At 45.6% G+C, this 16214-nt stretch overlaps 1 protein-coding gene across 1 annotated transcript in view; it reads left to right on the plus strand.

Moving 5' to 3' along the window:
* Positions 1–5541: 5541 nt before the first annotated feature.
* The window catches only part of ARPC2 (actin related protein 2/3 complex subunit 2), a 29075-nt gene continuing 18402 nt past the window's right edge, over positions 5542–16214 (plus strand). The window contains exons 1-4 of the mRNA XM_058665002.1: positions 5542–5668; positions 5882–5963; positions 13455–13489; positions 15510–15622. Of these exons, the coding sequence (XP_058520985.1) occupies positions 5890–5963; positions 13455–13489; positions 15510–15622 (222 nt within the window). The 5' untranslated portion in view covers positions 5542–5668; positions 5882–5889. The remainder of the gene's footprint in view (positions 5669–5881; positions 5964–13454; positions 13490–15509; positions 15623–16214) is intronic.

Genomic DNA, 16214 nt, shown 5'->3' on the forward strand with positions numbered 1-16214 from the left:
CAATAAAAATAAATAATTTTTTTAAAAAGCAAGATGAAGAAAGTGGAAGGATTGGTTAAACCTCTGTGTTAAAAAAATATTTAATATTCTAAGTTCCCATGCAGTGAAATGGCTCCCTTTCCTTCTACCCATGGCACTCACACTTCATCCATCCACTGGAGGTTCATTTTCCACTGACATCAGCCCAGTAGGAGCACTGGGCACATTCTGGGGTCAAATAGAAGTCCACTGAGATACAAAGCTCTCTTCCCTGCCAAGCATACCTGGTACACTCACAGCTGGGATCCTAACCTGAACATAACTGTTGATGTTTGACATCTGGAACATCTGTGTGCCACACTGCACCCTGGTTAATGCAGGGCATCTCAGAACGTAGTGTGTTGGAATCACCTGGTTCTCTCGTTCAAGTGCAGATTCTAAGTCTGGTGGGCTGCATGGCCTATAGACTTCCAGAAGATACAAAGGCTGTTGAACCTTTTTGAGAAGTAAAACGCCGGTCAGTCCTTCTTGCTCATACACTCAGTCTCCATTCAGCTTTTTTAGCATCTTGTTCTGAAATGTGATCAGAGTGTTAAAGCAGCCAGATTTGGGATGGCCATTAACACAAAAGAAAGAGGTGAAACAATGAGTAAGCATTAAAAAAAATTCAGAGAAATAAAAATAAAGCAGAGAACAGAAGAAAAACTAAAAACAAATTCACAATATTATTCACAGAGAAACAAGATTCCTGTCCATAAAGCAAGAATAAAATAATATAGTTGGGTGGAGGGTTGGAAATTCCAAGGAAAACTAAAAGTTAAAGTGATTAAAAAGAATGGCAGGGCACCAGCATGGTGACTTAACAGCTAAAGTCCTCACCTTGCACGTTCCTGGATCCCATATGGGTACTGGTTCATGTCCCAGCAGCCCTGCTTCCCATCCAGTTCCCTGCCTGTTGCCTGGAAAAGTAGTTGAGGACGACCTAGTGCCTTGGGACCCTGAACCCACATGGGAGATCTGGAAGAAGCTCCTGGCCCCTGGCTCTGTATCAGCTCAACTCCAGCCGTTGCAGTCACTTAGGAAGTGAATCATCGGATAGAAGATCTTCCTCTTTGTCTCTCCTCCTCCTCTCTGTATATCTGACTTTCCAATAAAAATAAATATTTAAAAAAGAGAGAGAATGGCAAAGAAATATCCCATAAAAGTAGATCAACACACTCAACAACACTCGTGAGGGCTGGATGGTTGAGTTGGTTAGACAGAACTAAGTTTTAATACCCATTGAAAAGTGCCAGAGCCAAATGGGATGGGGGACAGACTGGTCTTCTGCTACACATACTGGCAAACCAGGGTAGGGGGCGGGCCTGGTGGGGGTTATTGTGGGTCGCCCCAACTAGGCTGCAGCTCCCACTGGTTTGTGTGAGGGCCTAGTACGTGCTGGGCAGAACCAGACTGGACTGCAACACCCATTGGTTCCAGTGCAACTCGGGACTGAAAACAGAACCAACCCAGCAATTGCAACCACCAGCTGATCGGGGTGATGGACTGTGCCGGGCCCTGTGCTTGCCAGAACATACAAGAAACTAGTCTGGGAATACCTCAAAGTTTCTTTGGAGATCTCCCCAATCGAACTGCTGGACTCAGAACTCTAATCAAGAAAAGACAGAAGACAGAGCAGATCAATCATTCATCTCAGCTATATGTTGGCAGCGAAAAATGGGGCAAACGGAGACTTTATGATGGACCATATCAATCAGTGGACGACCTCATCAAGCGAAACTCGCAGCGATTCATAACTGGAGAACTATTAACACCACTTGAGCACATATCTCAGAGCATGCCCCACATCCGGGACTCGGGGTGGGTGGGAAACCGGGTGGGGCTTCTCCCTCAATATCCCCCTTTACCTCAGATACAAGATGGAAACAATATGGACATAATAGTATTACCCACTTCCCTATCCCCCTGAACCTTTTTTTTTCTTTTTCTTTCTTTAACTGTAATTAACCATGTAAAGATTGTCAACAACAACACAATAAAATAGATTAAAAAAAAAAAGTAGATCAACAAACACCAAGCAAATAATGAATTTAGTGGTTTCAGTTTTGCAAAGTAAAAAGTATTTTTTTATTTTTGTTGATTGCATTACAATGTGAATGTACTTAACATTACTGAATCATCTACATAAAAAACAATTGAGACATTTCATGTGATTTCAACTTTACCACAGTTAAAAATAAAAACCAATAAAACTAAAAAAATAGAAATTTAAATTATTAATCAAGAAAGTCTAACTTCTAAAGAGTATATCATACAAAGAAAACAAACATGAGAAAGTTAGCAATGTAATAAACTTCTTGTAGAATCAAAGTACATGTTTTCAATTTTGAATGAGGACTCAGTAATCAAAGAAATTAAATAAAAGTGTCATGGCAAGGCATATCACTATAAAACTTCCTGCCAACAGGCTAATGAGGGCAAATGCTTCCTGTCATGGGAGCATGGAAAAGATCAAGAATGCAAACAGGAATCAGACTTTAAGTTACAGCCCTGGGAGGTTGAAGAAAATGCAGTGATGCTGGTGTGAAAGTCGAGAGTAGAAAGGTGAGGACCAGTTACAGGTTCGTTTCAGGCTCAACAAACTGAATATAGTTCATACAAAGAATAACAGCAAAGGCTTATTATAGGAAAAGACAGTTGTCTTTCAAGCAATATTTAGTTATTTATTATTTGAAAGTCAAAGTTACAGAGAAAGAAGGAGAGACAGAAAGAAACTTCCCATCTGCTGGTTTGCTCTCTAAATGGCAGCCATGGCCAGGGCCAGGCCAGATTGGAGCTACGACTTCATCTGTATCTTCTACCAGATGCTTTCCAAAGTGGTGCATCTGGGACACAAACTGATGCCACAGACTGTAGCTTTATTTACTACAACACTGGCGCTGAAACACACATCCTTTTTGTCTCCTTTTAAATTTATTTTTACTGGAAAGGTAGATTTACAAGGAGAAGGAGAGAAAGAATGATCTTCCATTGGGTCCAGTGTGATGACTCAATGTCTAAATCCTCAGCTTGCAAGCACCAGAATCCCATATGGGCACCAGCTCAAGTCCTGGCTTTTCCACTTCCCATCTAGCTCCCTACCTGTGGCCTGGGAAAGCAGTAGAGAATGGCTCAAACGCTGTACCTGCCTGGGAAACCCAGAAGCAGCTCCTGTCTCCTAGGTCAGATCAGGTATGCGCTGATAGTTGCAGCCATTTGGGGTATGAGTCAGCAGATGAAAGATCTTTCTTTCTGTCTCTACGTCTCTCTTGAAATTTGCTTTTCCAATAAAAATAAACAAATATTTAAAACAATAAAATAAATAAACAAAAATTAAAATATTAGGAGGTAAGTTGGTCTGAAGGTTGTGGGCTATTGTCAAGCTGTAACATTAGTATACAATTAGAGAGAGATGTCATCTGAAATATTTGAAAGTTTGTCCATGGCCTGTAAGCAAAAAATTCTCTTTTTAGTGTTACAGTCCAGGCTAAAGCCCCCGGACGTCAGGGTGTGAGCTAGTCAACCCCCAGAGAACGACAAAGAGTCTCGCTGGCAATGCAAACAGCAAACAGAGTTTATTGCGTCAGCATGCTGGGGCCAGACCGCACTTGGGGCACACAGGACAGCCAAGCGAGGCAGTCGGACCTCGAACAGCCCAAGACAGAAGCTTATATAGACCCTTTGGGGCTGGGAAATACATCAAAAGTAACAACCTTAGACATATTAATTTTCATGGCCTTTAGGCACAGGCAGTCTGTTCTATTCTCATTATCTGTATGGCTCATCTCATTTTCACACCCTTATCTTTCTCCTGTTTCTGGGACCAGAGAAGAATTGTGCCCTTGCCCTCCTGCCCTTGGGTTCACAAAGTTGCAGGACAGCAAAGAACAGATTTATCACTAAAGCGGAATTCTCCCAAAGTTCAGGCGCCTTCTGGCCTAGCAAAGTAGCAGTTTTCTCCACACAAAGGAACCTCACACTGCCCAACAATAACATTTTACCCACACTCTAACATTAGGGACCAGCATCATGGCATAAAGGGTTGTGGGTAAACCCACCGTTTGCAGCGCCAGCCCCATAAAGTCACCAGTATGTGTCCAGCTGCTCCACTTCTGATCCAACTCCCTGCTAATGTTCTGGGAAAGTGCCATTTGGAACCAGTGTGGAAGAACCAGATGAAGCTCCTGGATTCAGCCTGGTCCAGTCCCTGCCTTCCCAGCCATTTGGAGAATCAACCAGCAAATGGAAGACTCATTCTGTGTAACTCTGCCTCTTGAATAATTAAGCCTTTAAGGAAAAAAGAATATTTTTAAAGGGCTGACTGGCCCTTGAGCTAGGGAGTGGCTGAATGCTTCCACTTTTTTTTTTTTTTTTTTTTTTGCGTATGCCTCCTACCCTCAACATTAACTGAAATCATTGCATGTAGAAGGGACTCAAAGTAAGTTTTTTTGTTTTTGTTTTTAAGATAAAGAGATCATCAATACACGTGGGGTATGTTTGGGGGCAGAGTGGGTGGGGAGGGGATAGGTTGGCGAGGAGATGTTTCTGCCTCCCATTCTGTGTCCACAGGAAGAGACAGATGGGCCCCTTTACGTTGCCAGTCGCCATAGGATCTTGGTTAGGGGAGTGGTTTCATGATACAGCTATAGGTCTCTGGAGAGGGCGTTCAGCCTGGGGGGCGCTCATTTGATTGGCAGGTGGGATTTCTGAAGAGCAGGGGGAGTTTGGCTGCCTGCTCGCTGCCCTAAGTTAGCTAGCTACCTCCCTGTCCCAGTCCTCCCCCACCCCTTCATCTGAGGGTGAACTAAGCTTGTTATACTTTCTCTAGAGGAGGGAAAGGCAAATCAAGGCCCACAGGCAGATGAGTAGGAGGCTATTCCACTGGAGGTAACTGGAGGTGAGGGTGGAAGGCAGGAAAAACTTGGTTCCCAGCACTCAGCGGCAGCTCCCGGCGCAGAAAGGGAGGGATCATCTTCATTGCCTGTTGACCTGGGTGCCTGTTGACTTTTTCCTTGTTGCCTCTAAACGAAGGATAGTTACAAAATTGAGAATCTGCTCATTGCGTTTCCTTTACCGCGGTGTAAGCTCCACTTAGGACAGGTCTTGGGGTATTTCATTCACCACCGCATCCCCACCCATCGGAAATGAAGAAGACACACCCACGATAAAAAGGCAGACAGAAAAAAAAAATCCTCCTGGGAGATAAGGGCAAGCTTCTTGCGGGGAAACTGAAATAACACCACCGGAAGGATGGACTGGGAACTCTGGAACGAGCGAGAGTGAGCTCCGCACAACGAGGCCGATTCCGGGGAATGACAGCCCGGTGGCGGACAGGTTTGCAGAGACTTGACGTGAGCTTGGGTGGTGGTGGTAGGTGGAAAAGTAGAAAACCGACAACGGCTTCACGCATGCGCAACCGCGGCCTCCTCTGCCTCTCCCCCGAGCGCCTGCGTGCGCGTGCGCGTGCACGGATGGGAGGTCGGAGCGGAAATGGCGCCGCGGGGCCGCGCGTCCGGGCGGCGAGCGGAAGTGGGTGTGAGAGCGGAAGTGGCCGGCTGGAACCGGGGGCTGGGCGGGGACTGGGCTTGTCGGTGAGGCGGCAGCGGCGGCGGCGGCGGCTCGGCAGGCGGGTTGAGGCTTCTGGGGCCAGGTCTGTCGGGTGGGCGGGTGTCTCCACGGCCAGTGCGTGCGTGGGCAGGCGCGCGTCTTCCCTTTTCTCTCCGCCCCGGCCCCCGCTCCCCTTCTCCTCTCACCTACCCCACCCAGGCCCCCTCCTCAGCGGCTACAGAGCCGCTCCCTGCATCCTTTCCTCCTTTTCCCCACCCTGACCCGCCCTTGTTTCTCCTTCCCCTGTCCGGGGCAGCCGCCGCCATGATCCTGCTGGAGGTGAACAACCGCATCATCGAGGAGACGCTCGCTCTCAAGTTCGAGAACGCGGCCGCCGGGTGAGCGCGCGCCCCGGGGTTGGGGTTTGGGGTGGCGTGGAAGGCAAGAGTTGGTCCTCGGCCAGTCCCCAGTTGCTGTCCAGCTCCACCCCTCTCACCCCGGACCTGGCAGAGAGAGTTGGGGAGGCCTGGTGGTGTGTGAAGGGGCCTGCCCCGGCAGGGAGACGTGGGAGGAGATTGGGCGCGGCAGGGTGAAGGGCAGGGATGCGTGGGGTGAGGCTCGCAGGAGGGATGCGGAAGCTGCGAGTGGACTGGGGCGAGTGTGCCGAGGGCCTGGGGCGGGGTGGAGAAGGGAGAGACCTGTGGGACGGGAGGGCAGCTCGGGCCAGAGCCGGCGCCGGAGGAGCCCATCGCCCTCAGAGCCGAGGAGAGGGGTCCGCTGCCTTGGCTGCCCCCGTCATTGTTCTGAATCCGGAGGAGAAGCCGTTTGCAATTGGGAAGTTTTCAGGAATTCCCAGGGTTGGAGGAGGGACGGGGATGCGATCCCTAAATCACAGCCTGCCTGCTCGACCCGCGCCCCCGCCTTAAAGGGAGAGGGAGACAAGACTGAAAGCAGACCCGGTCTAGCAGCCAGAGGAAAAAGGAAAAAAAAAATCCATCTCCCTGGTTTCCCTTCTGGAACCCTACTGCAAGCGACACTGGCCATTTTGTTACATATTTTTTAAGCACAGCCAATAGTCCAGTATACACACCCTTTCCTTCTCTCTTCGGAGATTCTCTTTGGGCACCCCCTGGCCTTTTAAGTTGTTAGACCAGACCTCGAACTGGCCCAGTTACACACTTCACAGCTTCCACTATCCTTGAGGTTCTCATATCACCTCCTTGGACCATTGTCTTTTTGAAAGGCAGACTTCTGATCTCTGCTTCCCGGAGTAGCCTGAGCTGTCAAACACGGGGATCAGCAGAAAGCATGCACCCCCTCCTCCCCCGCAAAGCTTCTTTAAAACCTGAGCCAAGGAATTGGGTTCTGGCTTCTAATTTTTGGTGGCCTGAGGTTAGACCCTTCGCCTCATTTCCCCATCTGTGAGGCTGGGGTTTTACGTCTTGGTTTCATAGTGGGGTAAAGAAGCAAGTTCTTTCTGATGAACCAGGAGGTAGTAATGGGAAAGGAAATGCTTGGAAATCCGCAGATGGGACAGGATTGGCAGAGGGGACGTGTAAGTGGTCTTAATGAACTTGTGACTTGGGAACTTACATGGAATATACTATGGTTGCTATCTGATTTATGGGAATACAGATTGTATTTGTGAAACAAAGCACTCCTTTCCTTGGAAGCAGTATGTTCAGTGAGCAGCAGTACGGTTTCCCATCAGGGTCTGCAGTTGCTTATATTTTAGGTGAACTCACTTCTTGCTTCTCTTACCAGTTCTTTGCATTTTAAATACTCAGATGAATCAGCCTGCAATATCTTATTTTGGGTAATTGCTGTCTGCCCCTCCCCCCCCTTTTTTGAGCTGCACTATGCGGCACACAGGAGGAAGTTAACTGAACTTCTGCATTTTCACAACTGATCTGAATGCCTTCTCATGTCCAGACTAGCAAAGAATGAGACTTTGGTGGTTTTAAGCTGATCTGCAAAATAAATGGCTGTGTGCTTGCAAGTAGAAATATGCTTTTTAATGTAGGAGGGCTTTCACATATGTTTATGTATTAGTAACTTGTGGTTCTAACATGTGTGGCCCAATCAGAACTTTACCTCTTTCTTTTGGAAAAATCATGCTTAAAAATAGCAGCTGACCGTTTCGGAGCGATGAAAATTGCCCTCAAGTTTGGAAAGCATAGGTTAGACCTTTTAGGACTCCCCCCCCCCAGTACATAGATATTGTGGTGAGGTTAGATGAGGGGTGGGGGTAGAAGAGTTGACTTTTTGTCCCAGCCTCTCTCCCCTTTGAGATCTGAGACCATTTTGCTGAAGAGTTCTCTGAATCTTTTGAAAAGAGCACATATTAGCATGCCTAGGAGGTAAGGCAATCCTGAAATTGCAGACGTATCATGCACTCTTGAAGCATGTTCCCCAATCATACCTGTAAAGTGAGGCAGCTCAGTATTTACTGAGATGCATGCCCAAGAACTCTCAGCACAGGGTAGCAGTTGTGATCATTACAAACATTTGAGGGGTTGCACCAGGCAGCAACTGAAGAAAGGGGTGGGAGTTCTGCCCGAGAGAGCATATTAGCAAAGCTACTAGGGAAGCTAAGGGGTGTGGACCGGAGAAGGACATGGTAGAAAGGGAACAGCTTAGAGGAGAAAAACGAGTTTTGAAAGACTCTGCTGGTGTGGGAACCTGCTCAAAGAGGCCAGTCCTATCTCACTTTGTGCACTTCTCAGAGCAAACCAGTTAGGGAAGTTACGGTCCAGGCAAGCCTTTTCCACAGTGCATCTTCCAGCTTTGCTGGGTCCAGTATGGTAGCTATAGAAACTAGCTACTCATGACTGGTTATGTTGAAATGAAAGTTACAATGAAGACCAGTTGAGCGCCTTCATTATTCTATCCCATGTCTAGAGCTAGGTTGCCACAAGTGACCAGTGGCTGCCATATTCAGACTGTGCAGCTGTAGAGTGTTTCCATTATTGCAGAAAGTTCTGAGCAGCACTGTTCCCAGCTTCTGCAAATAAAAGCAGAAGCTGGTCTTTAGAGTAGCTTTGTGGTAGGTGTATGCTTCACAATGCAGTCACATTCATTGTCCTCTGGATGAGGGCCTTTGTAAAATGAGGCCTGTTGGCTTCTCCGCCCGGGTCTTCTGCCTACTCAGTATGAACTCATGTGGGAATAGCAGTTCTGCTGTGCATCCTACACAAGCCCATTGGGGCACAGTCACCTTTTAATTTGGGGACACTTGTGACAAAAATGCAAGGTTCATTCTAAACAAACTGGTTTGTGGGTTTGTTGTTGTTGTTGTTGTTGTTTTGCATTTTCCTCTCACACTCTTGGGAGGCGGCTTACCGAACTCCCTATGTCAGTGTCCTCACAAAGGGGTAACTTGGAAGGTCTGCTCAGCGGCCTGCACACTGAGGAGAGGGGACTGATGAGAAAGCACTGTCAGTGCCGCCTGGAAGCTCCTGCACATGGCCCAGAGGCAGCATTACCCTTCCCTTTGGGGATTCTCACCCAGCCCCCCAATCAAAGCACAAGTAGGCTGGCAAAATAATTTCATTCTTTGGTTACTGTTTGTACACCAGGAACGTTTTGAGCCCTGAAGCGAGGCCTGTCAGTTTAGTTAGTCTGGAGGGCACACTTGAAGAATTGCTGTGAGCTGTGAGGCGCTGTTGATTGGGAGTGCATGCTGGCTCTTTGCCACGGCCTGTGCATATTGTGGGGCGCAGCGGTTCTGTGAGGGGGAGTGAAGTTCAGTGAGCTAGCAGTGCCAGTTGGGGTGGGCGAGGGCTGTGGGCGGAGAAATTTGAGAAAGGAATAAATTAAATCTCGCTGATACCTTGTTCTCATTCTCAAATACACTGCATATGTCCTTAGAGAGGCAGGCTGCTTTGAAGTGATTTGGAATTAGGACATTGTGTAAATGTTTAGAAAAAGTGGAATGTAGTGTGTGACTGGCCAAGATCTGCTTGTCCTTCTTTCAGGTCATTTGGGGTACATTGCTGCCCTCTAGCCTGCTTGGGCCCACTGTGGGCTTGAAGCCCCCAAGCAGCACGTTACCACGCTGGTGAATCGTTTGGACTGGTCTGTGCGTCGACTGTGTGTGAGTGTGGTCAGCTCAGTGAGCATTCTCTGGAAGGAGCAAATGAAACCAAACCGAACAATTCTTGGTTTCTCGAGGAGCTTGGGACTTTTCTGACGTTGTATGAATTGGCTTTGAGATCTTTGCTCTTGCTATTTTGAAATAGGCCTATCAGAAAGTTGGACTGCCTCTAATCTAATCTGTTTGTAGGCTTTGCTCAAAGAAAATGTTGGGAGCTGCGTAAAGAATTTAAAGGAGAGTGATTAGGGCCCAGCACTATAGCCTAGCAGTTGAAGTCCTCACCTTGCACATACCGGGATCCCATATGGGCACCGGTTCTAATCCCGACCGTCCTGCTTCCCATCCAGCTCCCTGCTTATGGCCTGGGAAAGCAGTTGAGGACAGCCTAAAGCCTTGGGACCCTGCACCTGTGTGTGAGACCCAGAAGAGGTTCCTGGCTCCTGGCTTCAGATTGGCTCAGCCCCAGCCATAACGGAAACTTGAGGAGTGAACCATCGAACAGAAGAGCTTCCTCTCTGTCTGTCCTTCTCTGTATATCTGCCTTTGCAATAAAAATAAAGAATTTGAAGGAGAGTGATCAGAAACCTTTATAGTAAGCAGAATTCTGTAATTTAGGACACAGAAGGGGTAACTGGAAAAGGGACATTAATGTCTAAATGGGTATTTAGGTCCCAAGATGCTTCAGTAGTGAAGAAAAAAAAAAACTCCATTCTTAATGAGAAAGAAGAGTAGATAGTACAATTGCCAGAAATCCTTTATTGACTGATTATTGGCATTCCAGAAGCTTCCTCAGAAAAAGGATAGAACAGTTTTTCTGAGGGATTTTAAAATAGTTCTTAAAACCCATCTGAATGAATTGAGCATGTTTCAGTGTCTTGGGCTGTTCAGTCAGTAGCCTTGAGGACCATCCAACTGGCTTGTTTTAGGATTCCAGACGTTACAACAGTCTGATGCTACTTAGAGTCTTATTTCTGCTTGTACTGCTGCTAACCGTTTTGAATCCCCAAGCCTCTCCTGACCGTCACTCCACAGTCTGGTCTCCTTCGGAGGTGGGAGGAGGGCAAATGCAGTAATCACCTTCTCTGAGCCCCACACCGCACCATACACTTTAACTCAGTTTCCTTGACTTTCAGAATGAAATGTGTGCCTATCCAGTGGATCTCATTTACAATTAAGAAAACTAGGACTGTTGGCAGTTAGAGAGGAGATAGACATTGAATCAACTACTGTGTGTTAGTTGCTGTACCAAGCAAACATCCCTCACTGTGATTCCTGACCCTGCTTATCATCTGGCACATGTGGAACATGATCGTATTTGTTTGAGATTTAAGTACACAGGCCAGCCCAAAAGATCCTGCAGCAGACTTTCCTAGCAACTGTGGGGACCGTTATCTCAGCATATAAGTAGCTTGGTCAGAAGATGCTGACTGGGGAACCTGGCTCTGCATATATGTTGTCTGAGTTAGTCGTCTTAGTAGCCACCTGAAATCCATGTTTATCCCCATTTTATGGAAAAGGAACCTGAGGCTCAGTGGCATTTGAATAGCATTACCTGTGGCCACATGGCCTGGAAGGGACAGGCTTTGGCTTGAAGACTCAGCTCTGAAGAATGTGCTGTTTCTGAGGTTAAATTCCCCTCCAGCATCTGGAGCTTTACCAGATGCTAGAGCAATAACTGGTATTTCTCCTTGTGGTCTGTGAAATGCTGCCTTTTCCTCCAGGCTAGTTTGACCTGTCTCTGTGATTTTGGAATGTACAGAAGTACAGTAGCAAACACGTGACAGGTGTATTTCACCCTCAGTTGTGTCCTTTTAAAGTATACAATTCTCAGACCTCTAACTCCCAGACGACTTTCATGAAGTTTTCTTGGGCCTAATGCTGCCCTTGGCAGGCTTTCTCTCTCCTCTAACCCTTTTGTGCAGTGATGAGGAATAATAAAATATTAATAGCAGTGATTTGACAGATATTCCTAAGTCAGACAGCAGGCCACTTTGAGTTGATCTGACCGACATTGTCCACTGGGAGTCTGTGCTCAGGGTACTTAGAGAAATGCAAATTTTCAGGATCAAAATGTTTGGAACCTAAGGTTATTTATTTATATATAGTTGGCTTTTCTCAGGTCTGTTGATGAAGGGTTTTAAATAGTACCTACTGAGTAATGTAATATGAATTTTTATCAGTTTTTCTTTCTTTTGGGTCCAGCCAGATTTCCCCGAGAAAACACACCTTGGTGCATTTCCCGTTAAGCATGCTCTGACCATTTCTTTGCTCTTGTTTCCTAGAGGCCTGTCATTGCCTTTGTTTCCTGGTTATGGTATTAAAATGAAAGCTTGGAAACATTTTAAATTGGCATCTAGTTCTCATGTTCTGTACTCACTGTCCATAAACCCCACGTGATGCTTCCATTCTTAGAGACAGCCAGTGTGCTTTTCCTAATTCACATATGGATAGCTTTGACGATTCAAGGTGGAACTTTGTAATTTGTACAGGTTAATTTTTTCTTAAGTGTCCATGTGTATAGTAGAAATCAGTCTCCTAGAAAAATATTGCTTATCCTCTGCATCAGCTTTTTAGCAATCATAAACTGTTAAGTGTTATTCCATTCTTTCCCCGTGACACTGCTAGCAACTCAGTCTTGGTTTCTTTAACAGGTGAAAGAGCAGAGGTAGCATAAAAGAGAAGCGCTTGATTGGGAGATCCCGAGCAAGTTAGGCAGAAATGTGAAAATGTAGATCATTTGTGGGCTAGCCCCTAAGTGAGAATCATTTGACTTACAGGTAGCTAGTCAATAAAGTAGTGGTCTTGGTTGGTTTCTTGTCTTCAGATTTGAGGAGAAAGAAAGATATAAACTAATGGTTCATTGCAGGTTAATTCCCCTTTAGTAAGGAGAGTGAGTGTCCTGCATATTATCCAAGCCCATAGGCAGCTAAGCTGGGAATTAATTGCACAGTAAGTGCTAGGCACTTCCTTTTCTTGCCTGATCCTTTGTTTTATCTATACAGTTTTATGAGGTTGGCAGAATCATTTTTATTCTCTCATTGTATAGATGACTAGGTGAGAAGACAAAGGTATAACCTAACAATGATACTTTGTCCCAAAAGTATTGGAAACTACTGAAGTTGAAAAACAGGGGGCTTATCTCTTGGCAGTAATTTTACAGCTGCTGTTTTGTGCTACACTTTTGTATAAGAGCAGAGCTGGTATTTAAAAACAAAACAGAACTAGGGTAGAACCAAAGAGGGCTTTTTGAATGAGCGCGGTAAGTAATGTGATAATTTAAAGTGAGAAGAAATGATGTGTAAGAAGATTTGCCTTTAGTTGATCTGTGAAGCCGAATTGAATTTGCTGTTTGCTTTTATGATCTTGAGTCATCCTTTCACTCTAGGCAAATTAAAGCTATTCATCTTTAGCTCAGTCCCTTTCCTGCTGACGGTCTCACTGCTAGGCTTCTAACCTATTGGAGGCATTGGCCAAAAGATGTCATCTTGAGAGTCACTTGTACAAATACCTAAGTCTTGTTCTTAGGGATTCAGAACTAAGAGTGAGTGCCAGCCATGGCAAGAGATTTGCAGGCAAGTGAAGCTGCAGCTGCCCTTCCTTTTTTTAATCTCCCACTCCAAGCAAGTCCAATGGCTGGGGTCCACAGGAAAGTGAATCGTGTACTCTCACCAGTACGAAGCCTAAAATGTGTAAAGAATGGTCAGAGCTTAAGTGAAGTCCTGGAGCCTTTGCCGTCCTCTTGAGTGTGAGCAGAAACCCTGAGCCTAACTGAGGGCGTTTGTTTGTTTTACAGAAACAAACCAGAAGCTGTAGAAGTAACATTTGCAGGTAAGTAAAGTTGTTCCTAAAATCAACTTGGGCATTTGGGGTATTGCCTCTTGATTGTCAGGTCTTTATCTCAGATAACTGTTTCATGTTTTTAATTCATTGATGTCTGATTTGGAGTTTGGTAAACTGTTTAAAGAATGAATTGGCACAAATACTCTCCTTTATTTTACTTAAATGTATTTATTTATTTGAAAGGCAGGGTTAGAGAGATAAGGAAAAACAGATTGTCCATCCACCTATTCACTCCCCCAAATTACTGCAAAGTCTAGGGCTAAAGAAGAGCCAGAAACTCCATCTGGGTGTCCCAGATGAATCTGCTGCTTTCCCAGGGAGCTGGATCAGAAGTAGAACAGCAAGGAATTGAACTGGTGCATATATGGGATGCTATAGTCACAGGTGACAGCTTAACGTGCTGTACCACAGTGCCAGCACCCAAAATAAGGTCTTTAAAAATTTGCAAATAACTGCATTTTTATCTTCAGGTTTGCCTAGCACTAGAGTAGTAGGAAGACAGGAGCATGCTAGAGATGTAGCATGTGAATGCTGCTTTCTGTTCCCAGTAAAGACACGAGTTGATAGTCCTCCACTTGCTCTGTGAACCTTGAGGAATTACTCAGCCATCCTCGATAAAATGAGAAATCTTGATTAGGTGCTTATGGAAGACTTTTGTAGCTCTGAAATGCTGTGGCTTAGAGGCCAGGCACCATCCCTGTCCCCACCTAATGTGATGCCAGAGCTCCCTCTGTGCCTCCCACATCAGTTCCCTAAGGTGACAGTTCCCAGCAGTTAGTTTCAGGAATTATACAGGCTGAGGCAACCCTCTGTGTTGCAGGAATAGGGAACACAAAATGAGGAGTGACCTGTCAATCAGCAGAGACCTCAAAAGATAATCCTATCATAAGCTGTGTGAGTCTCGGTTGGATCCTGATTGAAAAAAGGTAGATAGATGACAGTGTTTAAAAAATGTCATGGGTGGGGCGACAGCATGGCTCAACTGGCTAATCCTCTACCTCCAAGCACCAGGATCCCATGTAGGTGCTGGTTCATGTCCCGGCTATTCCATTTCCCATGCACCTCCCTGCTTGTGGCATGGGAAAGCAGTGGAGGATGGCCCAAAGCCTTGAGACCCTGCACCTGCGTGGGAGACCTGGAAGAACCTCCTGGCTCCTGGCTTTTGATCAGCTCAGCTCTGGCCGTGGCAGCCATCTGAGGAATGAACCGCAGAAAGATCTGTATGTCATTGTGCCCACAAAAAGCACCTTTCAATAAAATAAGTGATTCTTTTAAAAAAGTGTTTTTTTCCCAGAAAGGCCAGTTCCATATTCCTCCTATTTCACACCCCAGGATGCAACAGGTGATGGCTCAAGTAGTGAGGTTCCTGCCATCCATCTGGGAGGTCTGGGTTGAGTTCATAGCTCTTGGCTTCATTCTTGCCCAGCCTGGGCCATTATATGCATTTGGGAAGTGACCTAGCAGATGGGGACTATTGGCTTACTTCTCTATCTGAAAAACAAATCAGCAAATAAAATTAAAAATTGAGAAGCAAGAATAGAAAATACTTGACCATTTGAGTAGCTCTTGATACTAAATTGTCCTTTTTTTGTCCTCTAAAGATGACATTCTGAGGTAGCAGATATTCCTCAGTAAAGAGGTATGAAGTGTGGGGTTTGCTTCGAACAAATTATGGCAGTTAACCGTCCTGTGTTACAAAGTGTTAAGGCCTCCTGATGAAATTTTGGGTTAAACACTGCTGTGCATGACTTTTAAATGAACATTTCAAAAAACATTCAGCACTAAACTGTGATTAAAGTAATAGCATTGTAATTCTAGAAAAGAGCAAAGAAATGGGTCCTCAACAGTTACAGCCCAGGGTTTCTGCTGTCTTCCCACACAGAAGGAACGCAAGCACAGCTTTACTTCATATGCCTTTAAAGACACTCTCTGTGGCCTGCAACAAGAGGGTGCTTTGAGAGATGATACCCTTTCCTCGGTAAAGCAGCTTTCTTTGTTTTCTTCACAGATTTTGATGGAGTCCTCTATCATATTTCAAATCCTAATGGAGACAAAACAAAGGTGATGGTCAGTATTTCTTTGAAATTCTATAAAGAACTTCAGGCACATGGTGCTGATGAGGTAAGTTCAACTTCATATTACTGTGGGCCCTCGTTTCCTCCCTCTGTTTGTGGACAGCTGGTCATTTTTGAAGATCGGGTGCGCTAAGCCACACCAGAGGCATGGCACTCAGGGTGGCTTACTCCCTAAGCCAGGCCCTCCACACTCCATTTCCCCAACTAAGAGGAATGTTTCCCAGAAGACAGTCTGGCTCTTTGCTTGCTTTTATCTTGAAGAAAAGATGTCTAACCAAAGCTGAATGACTGTATCCGAATCTGAAAAGGATTGTCCTTTTTTTTTTTCCAAATTACATGTGCTACATGGTTCTAGAACAGTGAAAATGAAAATAGCTTTTTTCCCCCCTAAAAAAAAACACAGCAAAGGATACTTTCTCTTGGCCAGTACAAAAATAGCTGTAGCAAGAATGTGAGCGATTCTGTTCTATTTTTGTGACATTATCAATGCAGATGTAGAACTTCTGGCTTATTTTGATTTTATAATCGTAGCTTCTCATTCTGGAAATATAGATACAAATAGCAGCCCGTTACAGTTTTAAAGTTAGTGATCTTTAGAGCTGGCCTCTTCTTCCTTAGCACTGCCACAGGAGACAGAA

The sequence above is a fragment of the Ochotona princeps genome, chromosome 5, assembly GCF_030435755.1.
Source record: "Ochotona princeps isolate mOchPri1 chromosome 5, mOchPri1.hap1, whole genome shotgun sequence".
NCBI lineage: Eukaryota > Metazoa > Chordata > Mammalia > Lagomorpha > Ochotonidae > Ochotona > Ochotona princeps.